The 20,658-nt window shown below is 36.0% G+C and overlaps 4 protein-coding genes across 5 annotated transcripts; 3 read left to right on the forward strand and 1 right to left on the reverse strand.

Annotated features, from left to right (window-relative positions):
• The first annotated feature begins 571 nt into the window (after nt 1–571).
• On the forward strand, nt 572–1,437 carry LOC100267027 (cysteine-rich repeat secretory protein 38). Its single transcript, XM_002274709.4, has one exon. It carries the CDS (start codon nt 582–584, stop codon nt 1,338–1,340), a length of 759 nt encoding a protein of 252 aa, XP_002274745.3. The 5' UTR covers nt 572–581; the 3' UTR covers nt 1,341–1,437.
• An 875-nt stretch (nt 1,438–2,312) lies between these two features.
• Nucleotides 2,313–4,300, forward strand: LOC100261836 (ankyrin repeat-containing protein BDA1). 2 transcript variants are annotated; one of them, XM_010659028.3, is made up of 3 exons: nt 2,313–2,959; nt 3,286–3,730; nt 3,861–4,075. In XM_010659028.3, exons 1-3 carry the CDS (start codon nt 2,384–2,386, stop codon nt 3,974–3,976), a joined length of 1,137 nt encoding a protein of 378 aa, XP_010657330.1. In that variant the 5' UTR covers nt 2,313–2,383; the 3' UTR covers nt 3,977–4,075. The 2 variants fall into 2 exon arrangements, with proteins under 2 accessions (XP_010657330.1, XP_002274771.1); XM_002274735.4 differs by having other exon boundaries at nt 2,317–2,959; nt 3,286–4,300.
• A 2,822-nt stretch (nt 4,301–7,122) lies between these two features.
• LOC100256744 (uclacyanin 1) lies at nt 7,123–8,455 on the forward strand. Its single transcript, XM_002274765.4, has 2 exons — nt 7,123–7,622; nt 7,769–8,455. The coding sequence occupies exons 1-2, from the start codon at nt 7,463–7,465 to the stop codon at nt 8,305–8,307; spliced, it is 699 nt and encodes a 232-aa protein (XP_002274801.1). The 5' UTR covers nt 7,123–7,462; the 3' UTR covers nt 8,308–8,455.
• Nucleotides 8,456–8,669: 214 nt separating this feature from the next.
• Nucleotides 8,670–12,031, reverse strand: LOC100251621 (transcription factor ILR3). The gene is made up of 5 exons (XM_002274793.5): nt 11,728–12,031; nt 10,088–10,150; nt 9,859–9,936; nt 9,616–9,778; nt 8,670–9,176 (listed from the first exon to the last, which is right to left on the reverse strand). The coding sequence occupies exons 1-5, from the start codon at nt 11,877–11,879 to the stop codon at nt 8,910–8,912; spliced, it is 723 nt and encodes a 240-aa protein (XP_002274829.2). The 5' UTR covers nt 11,880–12,031; the 3' UTR covers nt 8,670–8,909.
• Nucleotides 12,032–20,658: the final 8,627 nt, after the last annotated feature.

Genomic DNA, 20,658 nt, shown 5'->3' on the forward strand with positions numbered 1-20,658 from the left:
ATATTAATTACCAGTAACATGTTTCTTGATAATGTTAATCTAGTATTGCTTTCTAGAACCATGTAGAGCTGTTATACATCGTAGTTGATTCACATTCCAAATTTCGTTTTTGTCCAAAAGTCAGCTGGAGAAAAAGTCAATTGTAGATGAATATCCACTAACACAAGCATAAGCACCCAGCTAATTGTAACGTTTTCCACTAGATATTCAAACTTCTACCTAAAACAATAAACAATAAACGTCCAGAAGCCCCCCATGACCAATCCCTGTGTAAAGTGTTAAGCATATCAGACAAGTCAAACACTATATCATGGTATAATATTCTATCCTATCATGTTAGTAGGTTCACCTTCCATGTTCCTTTCCACTTTCCCATATGGGACTTGATCATCATGAACTGTTGGCGCCTCCAACTTATCCATTGCATTTTCTCAAGAAAACTTGGTCTCCATAGTTGAAAACTTCAAATCACTTTGATCATAATCACACTCCAAATTAAGGGAAGAAGTCAGGCATTGAAAAACTTCTCCCCTAAGCCAATGCTGAGATTCTCACCATATAAATGCTGCATTTCCCTTACCATGAAGCCATCACCTGCATTGTCCAAGATGTCTTTCTCAAGATTTGCTTCATTTCTCTACCTTCTATCCTTTGTGCTCCTTCTCCAAACTGTCGTTGGGGTTGACCCTCTCTTCCATTTCTGTTCAAGCTCTGAGAAGTTCATAGATAATGGCCCATATGAGACCAACTTGAACAAGCTCATGGGCTATCTCTACTTGGCAGCTCCTCCCACAGGTTCTGGGAAAGGTTCAGTTGGTCAGAACCATGACCAAGTGAATGGGCTTGCTCTCTGTCGAGGTGATGTTTCAAACACAGACTGCAAAGACTGTATTACTGAGGCAAGCACCGAAATCCGCAAACTCTGCCCAGACAACAAAGCAGCCATCGTATGGTATGATCACTGCCTTTTGAAATACTCAAACATGAATTTCTTTGGTCAAGTTGATTATCAGAACAGGTTCTACATGTGGAACTTGAATAATGTAAGCTATCCAACATCATTTAATCAAAAGACAAAGGAGCTGCTAAGCCACCTTGCCCAGCAAGGTTTTGTCAACCAGAAAATGTATGCAGTTGGAGAATTAGAGCTTGAAGAATCCAAAAAACTATATGGATTGACTCAATGCACCAGGGATCTTTCCAGCAGTGATTGTAAGAAATGTCTTGATGATGCCATAAGTGAACTTCCAAGCTGTTGTGATGGGAAAGAAGGAGGGAGGGTTGTTGGGGGGAGTTGCAACATAAGATATGAGATTTACCCCTTCCTCGTTAATTCTTAGAACTTACAGATTAATTTCTCTAGGTTTGTTTTGGCATCACCCATCCTATATATATTTGGGGAAATGCAGTATCATGTTGTGGAATGAAACATTGGCCTGTTGCCTATAATGATCCTATATTCTTCATTTTTCTTTGTTAAATTCTCTTTCTTTTTCTTTGTATCTTTTTAGGGTTCATGTAAATCCCATTATAAAATCCAAATGACTTGACTTTAGGTCCAAAATGAACTCCTCAAATTCTATAGAAAATTCTCTTGTAAATTAATATTAGGATTAGATATTCATATTAGGTATTCACAGGCATTATTTAAGTTAATTTTGGTCAAACAAGCAACTATATATTTATATTTAGAGGACTGAACATTGGAAAGGGGACATATTTGACTTGATAGCTAGAGAATGAAGGAAATTTTATTCATATTCAAGTTTGTGATATAAATTTATCAAAACCAAAAATTTGATCAATATTTTACTATTATCACCCTGGAATGTATTCGATCTCTTTCAACCCACTTGTTTCCCACCAACATCATTAGCAAAACTCTATAATAGTAATAACATTGGGCACAACAGATCAATAAGTTCCAGTTTTGAAATCTGTCTTCTTCCATGGAGTACAAGATCCAAAGGTTTTCAGTCCTAAATGCTAGGCTAACTAAAAGGCCAAAGGTGGATTCTAGGAAAAAGAGGTGTTGTTTTCCTCTTATTTTAATTTTCTCTATTTATTTCTAGTCAAGTAAACAACAATTTGAAGTCAATTTCCCTGCAAACTGACAAAGAAGACCTGGCCAAAGTCATGCAATAGAGGACAAGAAGTTGAGTTAATGCAGTAGCACCACATGGCGCAAATATCACACTCCATGATGGGACAAAAGTTGTTTCATAAACATTACAAGGAAATTGCCTCCATGGAAACTGGATTTTGGATGCAGTTGACCCCATTTATGTTATGTCTGAAGTCTTTATACAATATCTATAATAAGATTGAAATATTGGTTTTTTTTTTTTTTTTTTTGTGTGCATTTACTTAATTTCATAGAACAATGGATCCAAGATTGTTTGAGGCAGCCTGTAGGGGAGACACTGATGAACTGCAGAAATTTCTTGAGGAAGACCGGTTTATGCTTGAAAGATGTTTGCTAGCCCCATACTCTGAGACCGTCCTACATGTTGCATCTATGGCTGGGCAGGCTGGTTTTGCAAAGGAGGTTCTGAGGCTGAAACCAGAAATTTCCTCAAGTCTCAACAAAGACGGGTTCGCTGCAATACACTTGGCTTCTGCTAACGGGTTTGTGGACATTGTGAGGGAGCTATTGATGGTGAAACATGAACTTGGCCATCTTAGATGTAGTGACAGCAGAACTCCTCTTCATCTTGCTGCCATAACTGGGAGGACTGAAGTTATTAGGGAATTGCTTAGGATTTGCCCAGCAAGTATTGAAGATGTAACAGTTGGAGGGGAGACTGCAGTTCACCTTGCAGTGAAGAATAATCAGCTGAAGGCCTTGAAAGCCTTGGTGGAATCATTCAAGCATTCCAACATACAGGATCTCTTGAATGCCAAGGATGAGGATGGCAACACTGTTTTACACCTAGCAACTGCTAGGAAGCAGGGTCTGGTAAGAACTGACATACACCTTCTCCCCATATGAACACAATATTATGAATGAATTCTATATAATCCAAGAGTCTTTTTAGGAAATCCAGTTGTTGAAATCAAAATGAATTAACTTCAAATCAATCATTTATTAATTTATGGGACACATTTAGACAAGGGTTTATCAGGGGATAGTAAGTCCAATTCCATTTTAGTATTTTCTTCCATTTTGGAATTTCAGTATGTCTTCTCTAATAAGCATGAATTGATGGTTTATTCCCTAATTCAGAATTAGAACAATCTACACCTTTTCAGAGGAGTTAGATAAATTTTGCCCACATGTAACAGACCATGAAATTGCTTCTTGGTGATGGTGATATGGCTGCTGCTGCAGTGGACGTGAACCTCACCAACAAGAGTGGCTTCACTGTTCTGGATTTGCTAGATGTTGTCCAACAAATTGTAAATGAACCGGGCGATTACATCCTCAGGGACTTGCTTCTTCGCTCAGGAGCCTTGAGAGCATCTGAACTGATCAAGTCTTCCTCTGCTGCCACTCCTCAAGTTCACCAGAACAGCTCCATCACTGAGCCGCCTCAGATTCAGAACCAGCAGAATGTGTTTGTGATGGAGACTTCATTTCTGAATCCTTCTCAACTCTGGAAGATGTCTGTCAAAGAATTAGAACAGTCCTCAGAAGGAACTAAAAATGCATTGATGGTGGTGGTTGTGCTCATAGCAACCGTCACCTACCAAGCTATCTTACAGCCTCCAGGTGGCTTTGATGCTCAAGGTTGGAACATAACACCATTCCAAGGACCAGCTCTTATGATAAAAAGTCTGGCATTATTCATTCCATTTACAATTCTTAATTCTGTTGGATTCTTCACATCGGTTGCGGTTATCATTCTGCTCATTAACAGGTTTCCTCTCAAAAAGCTGCTGCGCCTCGCAGTGTGTAGCATGGCTGCAACCTATGCCTGTGGATTTCTTTACCTTGCACCTGCTGCTTTTATTGTTTCACTGGTGGTGCCAATGACAATGGCCGTAGTTCTCACAGCAGACCCAGTTGGCTTCCGCACCCATCTCACTAAGATGATGGCTAGATTTAGAGTAGGAAGCAGGGGAGTTTCTAGAAATGAAACCCATGTTGAGGCCTGAGTTGTGGGTGTGTGCAATGTTATATATAGTCACTTATGGTGCCTAGAAATGGCGTCCTTTTCTATTGTATTGTGAATTAGCAGCTTCTTCGCCTCAAGGACCTGAAACCCATGTTGGGGCTTGAGTTGTGGAATGTTATAGATAAATATTGAAGATACCGTTTACCAGCTCTCCTAAAAAATAATCATTTTTAGTTACATAAATTCACAGATATATGGAGGTGATCATTGTCCAACAGAGTACCGGGAACAAATTCAAGTGCAATAAGTAGGAAGCTGAAGCTTTAAACAATCGGTCAAGGCCATCTAGAATGGGGATCCGTCCTCATATTCTTGAGTGAATGTACCCATTGTGTATGTGAGCTTCAGTAACTAAAGTATTATAGCTGAATATACCTGCACCATGATGCCTGGAACTTAAATTTACTCAATACTGGTAGATTTCCATGCGAATACAGTGATGTTCTAGAGAAGTTGAGTTTTGTTTAGTTTTGACTTGTAACTGGTGAGGAGTTGGATGAATATGCCACTGCAAAAAAGCGAGCAATTTCAGCATATATGCTTGGGCAATGTTCAAGAAAATTTCTCTATTTAAAGATTGGTGAGTTACTTATAGAGAAACACACTCACAAGTCACAAGCTGATCGTCTCCCATTTCCATCCAACAGGTACTTCTCAAAATCAATCCCTCTGTCTTCCACTTCTCTCTCTTGTTCTCCACGCCATAATTGATGCTGACCCACTTTTCCATTTCTATTTTAGCCCAGAAAAACTTCACTGCCAATGACCTTTTCAGTAGTAACTTGAATGAGCTAGCAAGCCTCCCATCTCCCAAAGTTCTCCCAACTGGATTTGGACTTGCCTCAACTGGACAAGGCCAGGACCGTGTAAACGGTCTTTCCTTGTGCCATGGTGATGTCTCAAGTACATACTGTAAAACTTGTCATTGAGGCAAGCAAAGAGTTGCACAACCGCTGTCTCTACAACAAAGGAGCAGTCATTTGGTACAATAACCGGCTCTTTAAGTACTCAGATGTGCAATTCTTTGGTGAAATTGACAACAAAAAATAAGTTCTACAAGTATAACACACTGTCTGTTGATGATCCCACTCATTTAACACAAAAACAAAGGAGTTGTTAAGCAGCTTGTCTAATAAAGCATATGTTAGCCAGTGCTTTTTGCTCCTGGAGGGCTAGAGCTTGAAGAGTCGATGAAACTCTATGGCTTGGCTCAATGCAGTAGGGATCTTTCAAGCCTTGATTGTAAGACGTGCCTCAATGGTGTAGTAAGTGAGCGATGGAAATGAAATACAAGGGGGAAGAGTTGTTGGTAGCAGTTGTAATATAAGATATGAGCTTTACCCTTTTGTCAATGCTTAGAGCATCATTATAACCTTGTTTACCTAGGCATCAATGTCTTGTTACATCCCCTTCTGGTTCTTCCCCTTCCTTTTATATGAGTTTGGCTCTCAGAGTGTCAATTGTTCCCACCTGAATTTGGAGTCTGGAAATGGATTTCAACTACAGAATTCCCCTTTTGAGTTGAATTAGTTAAACAAGGAATTTGATGTTGATTGGGATACCAAAAAAATCTGACCTCAAATCATTCATGTGAACTATGTGAGAACGTTGCACCACAAGTCCGAATTGTAGGAAACTTAAAAGACAGGCATTTGACTCTCAGCTCAGAGTAAACCTAGGTTTTCTCCGGTCTCTTTTCATCTTTACATCATTGAATCATCACAATAACATAATCACCAAATATTAGCAACTGGGGAAGAAGCCTCTCACCAATTTTTTTCTGTGTCACAATAATTCTTTAGATCAAACAATATGGGACTCAAAAACTCTAGTGAATGAGCTGGGAATACCAGTGATGCAAACCCCCCAACACTACTTAACTACTAAGGAAACTTGAACTTGGAACCTTTAGTTCCTTGCTAGAGGATGCTATCACGGAGCCATACCTCAGGAGCTCCTCATATTATCATACAGATCTTTTGAAAAATGTAAAACAAAATTTATAAGTGCACTAAATTAAACCTTAGTTTACTTCAGCTGATTTTTTTTTCCTTTTTGGGGTTAAGAACACCTGGTCATCTTCCAATCCTAATAGACATATTAATAATAGACCACATTGCAAATCATCGCCTAAATGGAAAGCTAAGATTCATTTAATGAAAGGATTAAGCGCTCTGAGAAGCATAGCTATTATCATGCAGGACGGCATTAGGATTTATAATCCCATTTGGTGATGCTTTATGCAGACACTGTTACAGGAAAGAATTTAGGATATAAAATCTAGGTGATTTTTTTTTTTGGCTAAATTTGTCATTATTCCATGGTTAGTATGATAATCTGCAAAAGGAAGAGTTTTCAATAAGAACATGAATGGTCTCATTTATAATTTTGATCACAGTTTTCTATTGCCAAAATCAAGACACATCTCAAAACCATGGCTGAGAAAGAAATCATAGAGTTTTAATGAAGATCAAGATTACTTTCTTAAGCATTTTCTTGATAAAAAAAAACCACACAACAATAATAGTACAGTGACTACAATCAATTTGCTTAAGTCAGAGAGAATATATTAAAATCACTTGCACCATAAATGTATTATTCTGAAGCCCCATTTGGAGACTGACTCAACCAGGCAAGTGGGTTGATCTTACCTTATTATGCTGTACTTTTTCAACCATTACACCTAAATGTTTAAATTATTTCTCCTCTCCCCGCCGAATGTGGAGCATTAACTATTAAAAAAATCGAAGATCTTTAGAAAATGGAGCTCTGAACCTGCACCCATTTTCATGACAGCTTCCAAACATTTGTTTGGTGGGTTGAATACTTGGATTAGGTTCACCTACAAAGACAAAGTCATCCAACAATATAAACCACTCCATGGAATATTTTTGACCTTTCTTCATACAATATTTTAACATGAAAGCTACTCCATAAACCACCTCATATAATATTTGATCATAAAGCTCATATATGAATGCAATGCCCACAACCATTCCGGGAGTTACTGGTTATGTATGGAGTTCAGCATGTCATCGAATATTAGGTTTTAGGAATACCAAGTCAAATGGCGCGTACCTGAGCCAAGTCACTGATCATGGCATCAACTAATCTGCATCAACTACCAACAATACTGAGAACAACCTGTCCTTAGCTTATTTCAGGAACAGTTAAACCGATGCAAATGAGTGAGCCATAAACAAGCATTAGCCTTGGTGTTGAAAGGACTCAGTCCTTGGTCTCTTCTATCTCTATAAATAGAAGCCCTTCTGCAAACTGAAACTAATTCAGTCTTTCTTGTCTACATCTCTTCTCCTCATTCCCACTTCATTGCCAGGGTGACCATGCTGAGAGCACAAATGAGCTTGGCTGTTACAGCCTTGCTCATCCAACTGGGCATGGCAGCAAATTACACGGTTGGAGGTCCAAATGGTGGATGGGATACCAGCAGTAACCTGCAAACATGGGCATCTGCACAAACATTTATAGTTGGAGATAACTTGAGTAAGTCTATACCATATTTGGATAGCATTATCAACAGGCATAGATAGAAATATGCTTACTAAATCTGCATGGTTTAGGCTGTGATTTGTGAAACATTAATTCATGGAGAATGGGGACTAGATTAACCAACATACTTTTATTTTCAGTTTTTCAGTTCACACCGAATCATGATGTGCTTGAAGTTTCAAAAGCAGACTATGACAGCTGCTCAACAAGTAATCCTACTCAAACTTACAGCAGCAGCCCTGCAGTCATACCTCTCTCATCTCCAGGGAAGAGATGCTTCATCTGTGGAATGGCAGGACATTGTAGCCAAGGAATGAAGATCGAACTAGACACTCTTGCATCATCTTCCCCACCATCAGCTTCACCATCATCTCCTCCGACTTCATCACCTGCTTCCCCTGTCACTCCTCCAACTTCATCACCTGCTTCACCTGTCACTGCTCCCACTTCCTCTCCACCTTTAGAGACTCCTCCACCACCAAAATCTACTCCAACAATATCTCCTTCATCACCATCCACAACACCTACGAGTAGCCCTGCACCATCCTCTGATGTTCCTTCTGCTGAACCTCCAACAAGCTCCCCAAGACCATCCCCTTCATCAGCTCACAAAGGCAGTTTTGAAGGCAGTCTCATAATGGGGCTCGGTTTAATGATGACAATTCTTCTGGCCCTCTAAGCATTTGAAATTTCTTGTGGGAATTTGATTAATATTTGTTTAAGATTGTTTCTTTTCCTATTTGATGCTGCCCAGAGCATTTGAGAAACAGATTATTTACAATAGTATTCATCATTACCAATAAAGCATCCGATGCAATGTTATCCAAGGTCAAAATTTAATCAAAACCAGCAAGAACCTGCCTCCATAAAAAATATATTGAATAAGTACTTGGATTAATGTGAGACTGTATTTTTCCCATTCTGTTGTCCAATAGATTTTAGACATGCAAATGAAACAGTTTCATTTTCTTTACCTTGACAAATCCATTCTGTCGAGGGAAGGATCCGAGCACATACACATATAAGGACAAAACCCAGGGCTTGTCATCCAAAAAGGCATTCTATTCAAAGATGAACGCAAGTGTTTGTTCCAAAGATGTACTTGGCTTACTTCAACAGTTGATTTAAAAACATACAACAATCATATTTGCTTATTGTATTTTACATGCAATCAGCAGAAATCCAAGGGAGTCATTGGTTTCTGATAACAATGACAAAGTAAAATAGACGAGGAACTCTTTGGGCACTGAGAATGTAGACCAACCGTTGATGTCCTCCAGCTTAAGCCACTGGGGGACGGAGAACATGATCCTGTGATGTGTCAACTGCAGCAGGTGGCATGAATTGCCACATGGCAACACTAGGGTAACCAATGAAAGGCATCAGCTTGTTGCCAGGTGCTCGGCCTTGGGCAGCAAATGCAGCTGGCATTGCAGAAGGATGAGGCAGAAAGCCTGGCTGTGCACTAATGGCTTTGACTTGCTGCTCCAGCTTCTCCTTTTCGGCTTTTAACCTTTGCTTCTCATCCCGAAGCTCATTTTTCTCAGCCTGCACAAACATAGAAATTCATTAACGTTACACATCTCATCTAATTTCCTTTAAGAAATGACCAATATCTGGGCACCAGATGGAATGAAACAAGTGCTTTTCTTTTTTCTTTTTTTTAGTAGGCAATAAGAGAAGTAGTTAAAGAAAAAAAGTGCCCATCAAAAAAAGGAGCAAAGAAGTACACATGATGTATACAAATCTGCACCTAGAAAAAAATCAAAACAAATAGCCCCGGCTACAATTAACCAATGCCCATTGATATCTATTAAATCAAAGGAGCAGGAAGAGAGGTGCCCCCCTATAGGATCACAAAAACAAGGTCCTTTCTGTAGCCAATTGAAACCAAAGTATTGATGAAGCAGCACTTCCTAAATACATTCATCCTCCAAACAGAGAAAGAAAGATTGATTTTGTACAGCCAACTGAAACCAAACCTTACCTTCAATTCCTTAATCTTCTCTTGCAAATCCCCATTTGACTCCTTCAGCTTCTGTGCTTCACTTCGTAATTGAGTCACCATTCGAACAGCATCACTCAGAATAGCAGCCTTGTCCGTTTTGGGTGGCCTTCCAGGCTCCAAGATAGAACCCAATTCCAAGAACCTTAAGATTATTCCAAATTTGATGTGAGAATTAAAAGACAGAGAACACTGAATGAGAGAAGAGAAAGAACGATATCATGCCTCTCATTCAGCCTATCCCTCCGCAATTTTTCCCGGCAAGCTTTGGTGCCAGTTGCACCACATGATTCATGCTTCAACCTGTAAAAGCAACTGCACATCATGGAACATATAGACAGATAGATGGATAGATAGGGAGACAGAAAAATGCAAGCATCCAAGCAACAGTATGGGGCCAAATCTGTTACTCTTGCTTACCAAACTCTAGCAGAAGAGAAGAGAAGATATCTACCGTTTTCGGGGTCCAAGTTCTTTTAGCCCATCTGAATCCCCAAATGAACAATCAGCTTCCAAACTGGAAACAAAGAGTTCAGACATCAAAATGCAAATTAAAAAGTGAGAAAATATTTTCATATGATTATTGATCATGGATGAAACTGGCCAGCTTAGCGCACATTTTTTGAAATTTACAGCTCCCTCCTGGATGACATGATGTCAATTTTCACCTGTGTTTATCTGTAAGTCTCTAATCCAATAAAAATTTTCATTTCACCCCAACAACAGCCTCAAGAACCACAAACACCAGATAATTGCTTCCTTCTCACAAATCCTCAAATAGTCAAAAACATAATTTGACAAAGTAAAATATATTTAAAAGACCAAGATTGCTTCAAACTGAACATTAATTATTTCACTATGTCAAATAAAAAGAAAATCTATAACCTCCAATGCGTCAATGATATTTCATACTATGGCAGAATTGGCAGGCTACAGCCACACCAAACTGTTTCTCCATGAAACACTAGAAAGGATCACGAAACAAGTTTCCAAAACAAGTATAGCCAATAGGATCAAGGCTGCCTCCTAAATCCTAGGTCAACAACCTTTTAGAAAAAAGTGTCTGTTGCACACCCCTCAATCCCTGAAATGGATTAATTAATCTACTTTGCATGCCTCTTGCACAGTGACTTCCAACCAAGAACAGAGAACACATCAATTTGGAATGGTTACTTTTTTATGGTTAATCATTTCCTTAGATGCCAACTACACCAGACTGTTCAATGAAGAGACTAGAGATCAATTTAAAGGTTGAGATGATTCATATTAACCAATCAACAGCCTACACATATTAAATAAACTATAACAAGCTTGACATAGAATTCTCGAATAATATCCAAATGATAAGCGAGCCTGAAAAATCACTAAACATCTAGGCCCGCTTTCATTCAATACAATCCTTCCCAAAGATAAAGCAACCAATTCACACCAATCTCAAAGCATCAGTTAAAAGGAGAATAAGATCACATTATAATAAAACCAAAAGGAATCAGAATGTGAATTTTATGCCCATTGGCTAAAGAACTAACTGTATTCACCCAAGTCAAGTCAAGCCAATCCAAATCGTCTCAGAAAACAAAGATCACAGGTACAAAACAGTGAGTAAAACCCCATAACACCTTGGTGCAGTGCATGATTAATATACCATAGGTGACTAACCAGATTAAAAAATTCAACGAAATGAAAAATTAAAACAAGGATTAACCTTATCTTTTTCCTAACACACCCAAAATCACATCCTTACTCAGAAGTCAATGGCCAGAAATGACCCTCGAATTATACCCCTCCTAAGATGCCCCCATGAATATTCGACAGAAAATAAAAAATTCCTGTTTGGTTGAAGAGAAATCCAAGAAAAAGAAATAAAATATTTTGAAATATTTTTACTTTTCATTATTTGGGCCCATAAGAAAAACCAGAACCTCCACTGAACTAAGCCTACCCTAATTTTTAGCGTAACAGAGGTTAAGTTTCATAACCTGAAAGCTGGAACAACACGAAACATATGCAAGATTCAATATTTCCCTTTTCCTTCGGTTTTCTCGACAACCAAACAGGAAATTAATACAAAAAAAACGGAGGTAAATCACTCACCTTACACTAGAGGAACTTTTGAGAGCTTGAGAGGGCCAGGAGAATCCGGTTCCTGGCGTCGGTTCCGGAAATTCGCCGCCGGGAACGGTGATATCTTCCATCAAGCCATAATCAAAGAGCCAATTGGAGTTCTCTGAGGAATCGAGCGCCATCGTTGTCCTCAGCTCATGAAATCACGTGAATATGCGGTTAATCCCCTGCCTGGTTGGTGGGAAAATGAAAGAAAAGGAAAGGAAAAGAGAAGAAATGGAGAGGAAAGGAGGTAGCGATGCCTGAGAGCACGCTCACACAGTCCTTTTCTGTGCCCATAAGGGAACTGGGCTTGAGGCCTAGTGCATATTGGGTTGGGCTTGATGAGCCCACGAGGAGAGAATTTATCTGTCTTGTTACCTGATTTTATTGTTAGTGAAAATAAATTCCACATCTTGAAACCTAGCCCTACAAATTATTCTTAAAAAAAATATTATTTTTAAATTTATGGAAATATTTTCTAAGAGTTAAACTTCTACAATTCTTATTCTATGTTTGGTTTTTGAAAATTTTGAAGAAAATATAAGGAAAAATAGTAAAAAAAAAATGAAGAAAAGAAAAAATGAATAATTTTTTTTAAAAAATTACTTTAAATTTATTTTTATATAAAAATTAAATAATTTAAAATACATAAGTTTTAAATTAATTATAAATATTTTTTATTTCTATTTTTTTTAGTTACACATGAAAAATGTGGGTCATGAAATTCTAACATTTGGGTCAAAAGTTTGATCCCAATCATACAACTTTAAGCTTCACCCCTACATACAAGCCCAAAACCACAAGTCTAAGATGGCAAGATATTATGATAATATGAAAATGCAAAAATTGTGACAAATTATAATTATAATAATATGAAAATGCAAAATGGGTAGAAAATGAAATGAAAATTAAATGCAAATGAAGTTGTGGCAAATGAAATGTGATGGAAGTGTGAAAAAAGAAAAGCAAATGGGTTGGATTGAAAAAGTTTAGCTATTTGATTTCATTTATTCTATATTTCATCTTTTTTATGTTGAATATTTTGCATTTCACCAATTAGTTTTCAACAACAACAAATGGAAAAAAAAAAAGATGAAAAATAACAAAAAATAAAAATAAACAAGGCTTAAGTTAATCTTAACACTAAAGTATTATTAAGTTGTTTTACTAAACATATATAACATATTATTACATTATTAAGTTAGAGGGTATTTATTAAGTCAGCTGAATGATTTAATTTAAGTCATTAAAAATAATAAATGTGTTTAGTAAAGTAACTTAATATGGTAACTTCAGTTAAATTTTTTTTGGATAAATCAAGTTATAAATTAAAAATAATTTTGATGCACCAATTTAATGAATTAATAATTTTAGTAATATTCAATTTAAATTTATTTTAAGCCATTAAATATCAAGTTTATAAAAAATCCTCTTAATTTTTCAAATAGTAATAAGTATAACCTTGTTTGAAAATACTTCAAAAACTATTCTCAAAAAATAGTTTGTGAAAACAGTTTTGAAATGTTTTCAAATGTTGTTCAAAAATAAATTTATACGTAGTATCTTATTTTGAATTATTTTTATATTTATCCTATAATTGAAAATAATTAAAATATGTTTTCAAAAAATATCTTATTTTCCATTTTAAAAAAAAAAAAAATTATTTTTAGTTATCAAATCTATCTTCCTATTTTTGAAAACAATTAAAAAAATACTCTAAATTGCTTAATTCCCTATATTAAGAAAAATGTTACCTTAAATCAAGTAAGAAAATTTGTTTTTTATTTATTTCAATAATATTTGGAACCCCACAAGTGGACTTCTATCTTTATCTACTAAATTAGAAGGTCAACATGTATCCCAAGTGGCATTTAAGCTAGTTTCTCAATTTCCAAACTAAAGTTTTCATGCTACTCAAAACCTAAAAAATTGCATCCAAACACACCCACAAATCCATTAGAGTATGTCATCCCATATGCAGTCAAAACAAAGTCTATTATCCCAAAAAAAATTTTAAAAAAAAAAAAAAATTGTTTAGTGGTTGAGGGCTAAGATTCCATTCATTCAAATATTTTATTATACATAGGTGATGTAAGTGACAATACAATAAATTTTTAGTGGTAATTAAAAATTCTTAGCAAAAATTTGAAAGGTACCCTAATATTTAACAAAGGGGTAAGTATGAGAGCATGGACTATAGGGGGGATATACCTTTTTTAAGGGTCAAGATTGGGGTATTCAATGCATGTGCCCTTATAAATAAGGGTCACATGGGGTCTCCCTATGTGTAAAAGTTGTGCCCATGCCCTCCCTCTCTATCATTTCCTAGAGGGGTCCATGAGTGTATCACATGTGAAGGAAAAGTTATTTATTTTTCACCTTTACTACTTATTTATTGTACTTGGAAATAATATATATGCTTAACCCACTCACTTTTTCACAAAGAAAGTTTATTTTATCCCAAATGACTTTTTAATAGCTTGTTATTTGGATTTATATGCTTAAATATGTAGATTTGATGCACATGTGTTGATGTAAAATGCCAAAGTGATTTAAAAAAAGGTTGTTTGATAAATTTTTTAGTATAGGTTGAGGAAGAGTCATGATTTTTCTTCAATATGATAGTAAGAAATAGGATTTTATTTAATTGATTTTTTGAATATTAAAAAAATTCTTTATTTTTAGTCAAAATATTTTTTTTATATAATGATAATTAGACTGCGTTTGGCATTTTAGGAAGTACTTTTAGTCTAAAAAGTGTCTTCAAAAAAAAAAAAATTAAACAGTATTTGATAGTGCTTTTAGCTTTAGAGTACGTTTAACAGTGTTTTTAAAAGAAGTATTTTCTCTAGAATGTTTTTAAAAGAATCACCTATCAAGCATCCGGGAAACACTATAAGTGATTTTTCAATACTATAAGTGAATTTTTAGATTTTTAAAAGTGTTTCATAAAATTTGTCAAATAACTTTTGTTGAGCTATAAATAGAAAAAGAGAATTATTATCCTATTATATTAGTTTCTTATTTCTATAAATAGATAGTTTTATGATTTAGGAATAAGTTAGTTTAGGAATAAGTTGGTTTCCAATTATGTCTTTTGTTTCTTATTTCTTTTCTTGTATCCTATACAAACTGTATGTATAATCAATCTAATATACAGAACTTATTATTTTTCATCCCATATTTCATGTAATGGTATCAAAGTTGTAGGTTTTTAAGACCTGGGCATCATTCTAGCCTTCATCGCCATTTATTTTGACCTTCATAGCTGAATTTTTTTTTTTATTCATGTGTTCTTTTACCAACCTTCATCATTGTTGGTTTTTTTTTGTTTCGCGATCTGCCTTAATTCCCAAGAGATCAGGTTTTTTCATGGAAGATGTCGAAGGTTGCAGAGACGACTACTACAACACAATCTGAGGGGATTGTTCGATCTCAACAACCCGGGGAATTGCAAAACATTTAGGCTACGTATAGGCTAGATGGAAAAAATTACCTTAAATGGTCTCAACTTGTTTGCACTATGCTGAAAGGGAAAGAGAAGATCAGCCATCTTATAGGTACAAGGCCAAAACCAGAAGATCCCCGTTTTGAAGCATGAGATGAAGAAGATTCTATGATTATGGCGTGGTTGTGGAATTCTATGACTCCTGAGATTAGCAACACATGTATGTTCTTGGCTACGACTAAGGATATTTGGGACACAATCCAACGGACGTATTTAAAAGCTAGAGATGCGACTCAAGTATGAGGTTAAGGTAAAGACGATTGTGTTATTTCCACGTTAAAATTAAGTGGGTGGGCCACTAACCTAGTGTTTTAATTTTTATCCACTTATAAAAGTTTTTTAGCCAATTAAAAGAATGCCCAAAATAGTTAATAATTGTTGTAAAGATATTTACCCTTTAATGGAGTGGGTAAATAAGAATAAAACAGTTATTAGAATAACACGTTCAGAACAGTTTTCTGAATGGTTATTCTTGACCCTCTTCTCCTATCTATAAAAGAAAGATACATAACCCCTTTTGTGAGTGAGTTCTCTTCCATTAATTAAAAGAAATAATTATGTGTATTAAATTTGATAAGGAGAAAAAGATATCAAGAATTTAAGGTTTATAAACTGAGGGGATTTTTTTATTTAACATGGTTGCATGTTCTTCAAACAGTATGTAATCAATTCTCTAATTTTCTTGAGTTGTGTTGAATTCAATGGTCTTGAATTTGTGTGTTAATTTCCGCGTTAAATTCTAACAGATTGCTGCAAAACAAGGAAGTAAAACAATTATTGAATATGTCAATCAATTGAAAGCTTTGTGGCAAGAACTTGATCATTATAGGGTGATAAAAACCAAATATCCTGAGGATGCCCCTGTTCTAAAGGATTTCATTGAACAAGATAGAGTCTATGATTTTCTTATTAGGCTTAACCCATAATTTGATCAAGTGAGAATCCAAATTCTTGGCAAGCAGGAGGTTCCATGCTTTAATGAGGTGGTGGCACTGATTCGAGGCGAGGAAAGTTGAAGAAGTGTTATGCTTGAACCACAAACCTTGGATGAATTAGCCCTAGTTGCAAAAGCAGAATATTCAGAGCAAGGAAAGAATGATCTCCCTAAAAAACTTAGGTAAAGACAATCAGTGGAAGGAGAACAAGGACAATCTCTGGTGCATCTTTTGCAAGAAACCAAGGCACACAAAAGAGAAGTGTTGGAAGCTGAATGGTAAACCACCAAGTTGTGAATGGGGAAACCGTGGAGGGCAACAAAGGCCTCAAGCACTCATGGCAGAGTAGCCCAAAACTAAGGAAAATTCAGCAACAGGCAGGTTCAATAGTGAAGAAATGGAGAAGCTGAGAAGCTTGTTGGGATCCCTTGACAAACCTACTGGAACTTGTTCTTTGGCTTTTTTCAAGTACACCTTCACTCTCTTTTTGCATAAATGCCTCACACAGGGTTTATGATGACTCTTGGATAATATACTCCGGTGCCATAAACCATATGACCTCCAAATCTCAATTTTTCCATACCTATACCCCAAGCCTAAGTAACAAGAAAATTGCAGTGGCCAACGACTCTTTAGCTACTGTTGCAGGTTTCAAAGACATATACATCACACCTACCCTTATTCTTAAAAATGTCCTCCATGTACCAAAATTGTCGGCCAATCTTGTTTCCATTCAAAAGCTTACCCATGATCTTAAATGTTATACTATTTTTTTCCCATTCTTACTGTGTTTTTCAGGAACAAGGCTCGAAGAGGAGGATTAGACTTGATAAGGAAAGGAGCGGTCTTTACCACCTTGAATCATCTCAGAAAACTAGTAATAATTTATCGTTGTCTTTTCTCAGTTCCTTAAATAAAGATATCATTTGGTTGTATCACTTACGTCTAGGTCATCCATTTTTTAGGGTTTTAAAGGTCATGTTTCCTCATTTGTTCCAAGGATTAGATATTTCTGAGTTGCATTGCGAAACTTGTGAATTGGAAAAACATACTTGTGTATATTTTCCTATGAGCAATAAAAGAAGTTCTCATCATTTTAATTTGATTCATAGTGACATATGGGGTCCTTCGACTATACCTAATGTTTATGGGGCTCGTTGGTTTGCATCCTTAATTGATGACTGCACTCAGGTTACATGGATCTTTCTCCTTAAACAAAAATCTGGTGTTAGCATTGTTATACCTAATTTCCACTCAATGGTTCAAAACCAATTTGGGGTTAAAATAAAAGGCTTTAGGATAGACAATGCTAGAGATTAATTCAACTAGATTTTGTCACCCTATTTTCAATCACAGAGCATTCTCCATGACTCATCATGTGTTAACACACCCTACCAAAATGGGATAGCCGAGAGGAAAAATGGGCATTTACTCAACACAACCTGAGTCTTACTCTTTCAAGGAAATGTTCTTAAGTCCTATTGGGGGAAGCTATTCTTACTGCCACATACATGATAAATAGAATTCCCTCACGAGTGTTAGACAACAAAAGCCCCATAGAGATACTTAAGAGTTTTTATCCACACTTTAAAACCTCAAATGGGCTCACTCCTAGGGTATTTGGGTGCACTACATTTGTTCATGTCCACAACCAACATGGAGATAAGATAGACCCCCGAGCCATAAAATGTGTCTTCCTTGGTTACTCATCCACTAAAAAAGGATACAAGTGTTACAATCCCTCAACTAGAAAATCTTACATTTCTGCAGATCTTCACAAAAAATAAACATTTTTTCCCCAAGTCCTCTCTTCAGGGGGAGATTTCAATGATGGAAGATAGTTCTTGTGAGTCATTTGAACTTCTTGACCTTCCTCATGTCTCAACCCATGGTGATGAAAAACCTGGGTGATCCAAGTCAATCACACCTAAGTCACCCAATTTTACCATTGAATCCATGTCATTCCCTGTTCCAGCCAGTGTCACTCGTAATTTTTCACAGTTTCCTAAGGTGTATTAAAGGGAAAAGGCCATTCCAGAACAAAAGCAGGTCCAAGAATCCAACTCAGACCCTGGGAATGAAATCACAGTAAGATCAGACCCAAATTTTACATACACAATCTGGTGAAACTTCCACTAACTCAATAGACAACCTAGACATAGACCTTCCCATTGCTGTCAGAAAAGGCACCAGAGAATGCACTAATCGACCACTCTATCCACTATCACACTATGTGTCTCTTAAGCACCTATCACCAGCCCACAAGAATTTTATTGTGAGTTTAAACACCACTATCATCCCTAACATTGTTTCTAAGGCATTGACAGAAAGGGAATGGAAGGATGCTATGAGAGAGGAGATGAGTGCATTAGAAAAGAATAAAACATGGGAGATTGTTGAAAGACCGAAAGGGAAAAATATTGTTGATTGCAAGTGGATTTTCACACTGAAATATAAGACTGATAGATCTCTTGAGAGACATAAATCAAGATTGGTAGTCAAAGGGTACACTCAAACTTATGGAGTTAATTATCAGGAGACTTTTGCTCCAGTTACAAAAATGAATACTATTAGAACCCTGCTGTCACTGGCTGCCCACTACAATTGGCAACTCTTACAGTATGATGTTAAGAATGCATTTCTTCATGGTGATTTAGATGAAGAGATTTACATGAACATCCCATTGGGATTTAAGGGAAACACAGGTAACAAGGTGTGCAAGCTGAAAAAGACCTTTTATGGGCTAAAACAATCTCCCAGGGCTTGGTTTGGGAGATTTGCAAAAGTCATGAAAGAGTTTGGGTACAAACAAAGCCATGGTGACCACACTCTCTTCATTAAGCACTCGGCTACAAGGGGAGTAATTGCTCTTCTAGTCTATGTTGATGACATCATAATGACTAGAAATGATGAGAGAGAAAAGTATGAAGTGAAATAGAGATTAGCAACAAAGTTTGAGATAAAGGAACTAGGAAAACTGAAGTACTTCCTCGGTATTGAGGTGACATATTCCACACAAGGGATCTTCATCTCTCAACAAAAGTATGTGACTGATTTATTGGTAGAAACAGGGAAAATTGGGTGTAAACCAGTCTCTACCCCAATAGATCCAAACCACAAGTTGGGAGAAGCTAAAAAAGAACCAGTGGTAGATAAAAGAATGTACCAGAGGCTGGTTGGTAGGCTCATATACCTTGCTCACACTCTTTCAGACATCGCTTACTCGCTGAGCTTGATCAATCAATTCATGCATGATCCAAGAGAATCTCATCTTCAAGCTACTTACAGGGTGCTGCATTACTTGAAAGGCAACCCCGGGAAAGGAATTTTGTTCAAAAAGAACAATACTCTTACTTTAGAAGCATACACCGACGCAAACTATGCAGGTTCCCTAATGGATTGAAGATCAACTACAGGGTATTGTACTTTTCTTGGAGGTAATCTGGTAACATGAAGAAGTAAAAAACAGAATGTGGTAGCAATGTCGTCTACAGGATCAGAGTTTAGGGTCATTGCTCAAGGGTTGTGTGAACTACTTTGGCTGAAGATTATTCTAGATGATTTGATAATCAAGTGGGATGGTCCTATGTAACTCTATTGTGACAACAAGTCAGCTATCAATATTGTTCATAACCCTATACAACATGATAGGACAAAACATATTGAGATTGATAGGCATTTCATCAAAGAAAAATTGAAGGAAGGAGTAGTGTGTATGTTCTACGTTCCATCAGAACATCAATTAGCTGATATCCTAACAAAAAGGTTTAACAATTCAATGTTTCACAATCTTGTATTCAAGCTGAGAATGGAAGACATCTATTCCTCAGATTGAGGGGGAGTGTTGAGTTGTAAATAAAATAGGAGAATTATTTTTCTATTATGTTAGTTTCTTATTTCTGTAAATAGATAGTTTTATGATTTAGGAATAAGTTAGTTTCCTATTATATATCTTGTTTTCTATTTCTTCTCTTGTAATTTCCTATATACACTGTGTGTATAGTTAATCTAATATACAAAACTTATTATTTCTCATCTCATATTTTGTGTCAACTTTTTTTTTCAAACACTTTTTAGGTTAAAAACGCTTTGTAGAATTATTGTCAAACAGACTCTTAATATTTCTTTTACTTTTAATTATGTTTAATAAATTAAGATTTTGAGTATGCTTAAAAATGTTTTAAGAAATGGTTCTCACTAAATAGTTTTTAAAAATAATTTTCAATTTTTTTTTCAATATTTTCTAAAATAAGTATGTTGAAAACTTAAACCTTTTTAATTTATTTCCCATGTCTCCAAATTTAACAATAAATTATATATATAATATTTTATTTTTAATTATTTTTTACATTTATTCCATTATTTTAAAAAATAGTACTCATAAAACTATTTAACACAACTAAAATATGTTCTAAAAAAAACTCATGTTTTCTATTTTCAAAAACAAAAAATTATTTTATATTTTTTAATTGTTAA

Source organism: Vitis vinifera, chromosome 12 (assembly GCF_030704535.1).
Source record: "Vitis vinifera cultivar Pinot Noir 40024 chromosome 12, ASM3070453v1".
In the NCBI taxonomy this organism is placed as follows: domain Eukaryota; kingdom Viridiplantae; phylum Streptophyta; class Magnoliopsida; order Vitales; family Vitaceae; genus Vitis; species Vitis vinifera.

Coding starts and splice junctions, on each gene's coding strand:
- LOC100251621 (XM_002274793.5), bottom strand. CDS start 11,879: ATGGCGCTCGATTCCTCAGAGAACTCCAATTGGCTCTTTGATTATGGC. Junction 10,151..11,727: donor AAAAGTTCCTCTAGTGTAAG/GTGAGTGATTTA, acceptor CTTTGTTTCCAG/TTTGGAAGCTGATTGTTCAT. Junction 9,779..9,858: donor AGGGATAGGCTGAATGAGAG/GCATGATATCGT, acceptor AATAATCTTAAG/GTTCTTGGAATTGGGTTCTA.
- LOC100256744 (XM_002274765.4), top strand. CDS start 7,463: ATGCTGAGAGCACAAATGAGCTTGGCTGTTACAGCCTTGCTCATCCAA. Junction 7,623..7,768: donor TATAGTTGGAGATAACTTGA/GTAAGTCTATAC, acceptor TTTTATTTTCAG/TTTTTCAGTTCACACCGAAT.
- LOC100267027 (XM_002274709.4), top strand. CDS start 582: ATGAAGCCATCACCTGCATTGTCCAAGATGTCTTTCTCAAGATTTGCT.
- LOC100261836 (XM_002274735.4), top strand. CDS start 2,384: ATGGATCCAAGATTGTTTGAGGCAGCCTGTAGGGGAGACACTGATGAA. Junction 2,960..3,285: donor CTGCTAGGAAGCAGGGTCTG/GTAAGAACTGAC, acceptor CACATGTAACAG/ACCATGAAATTGCTTCTTGG.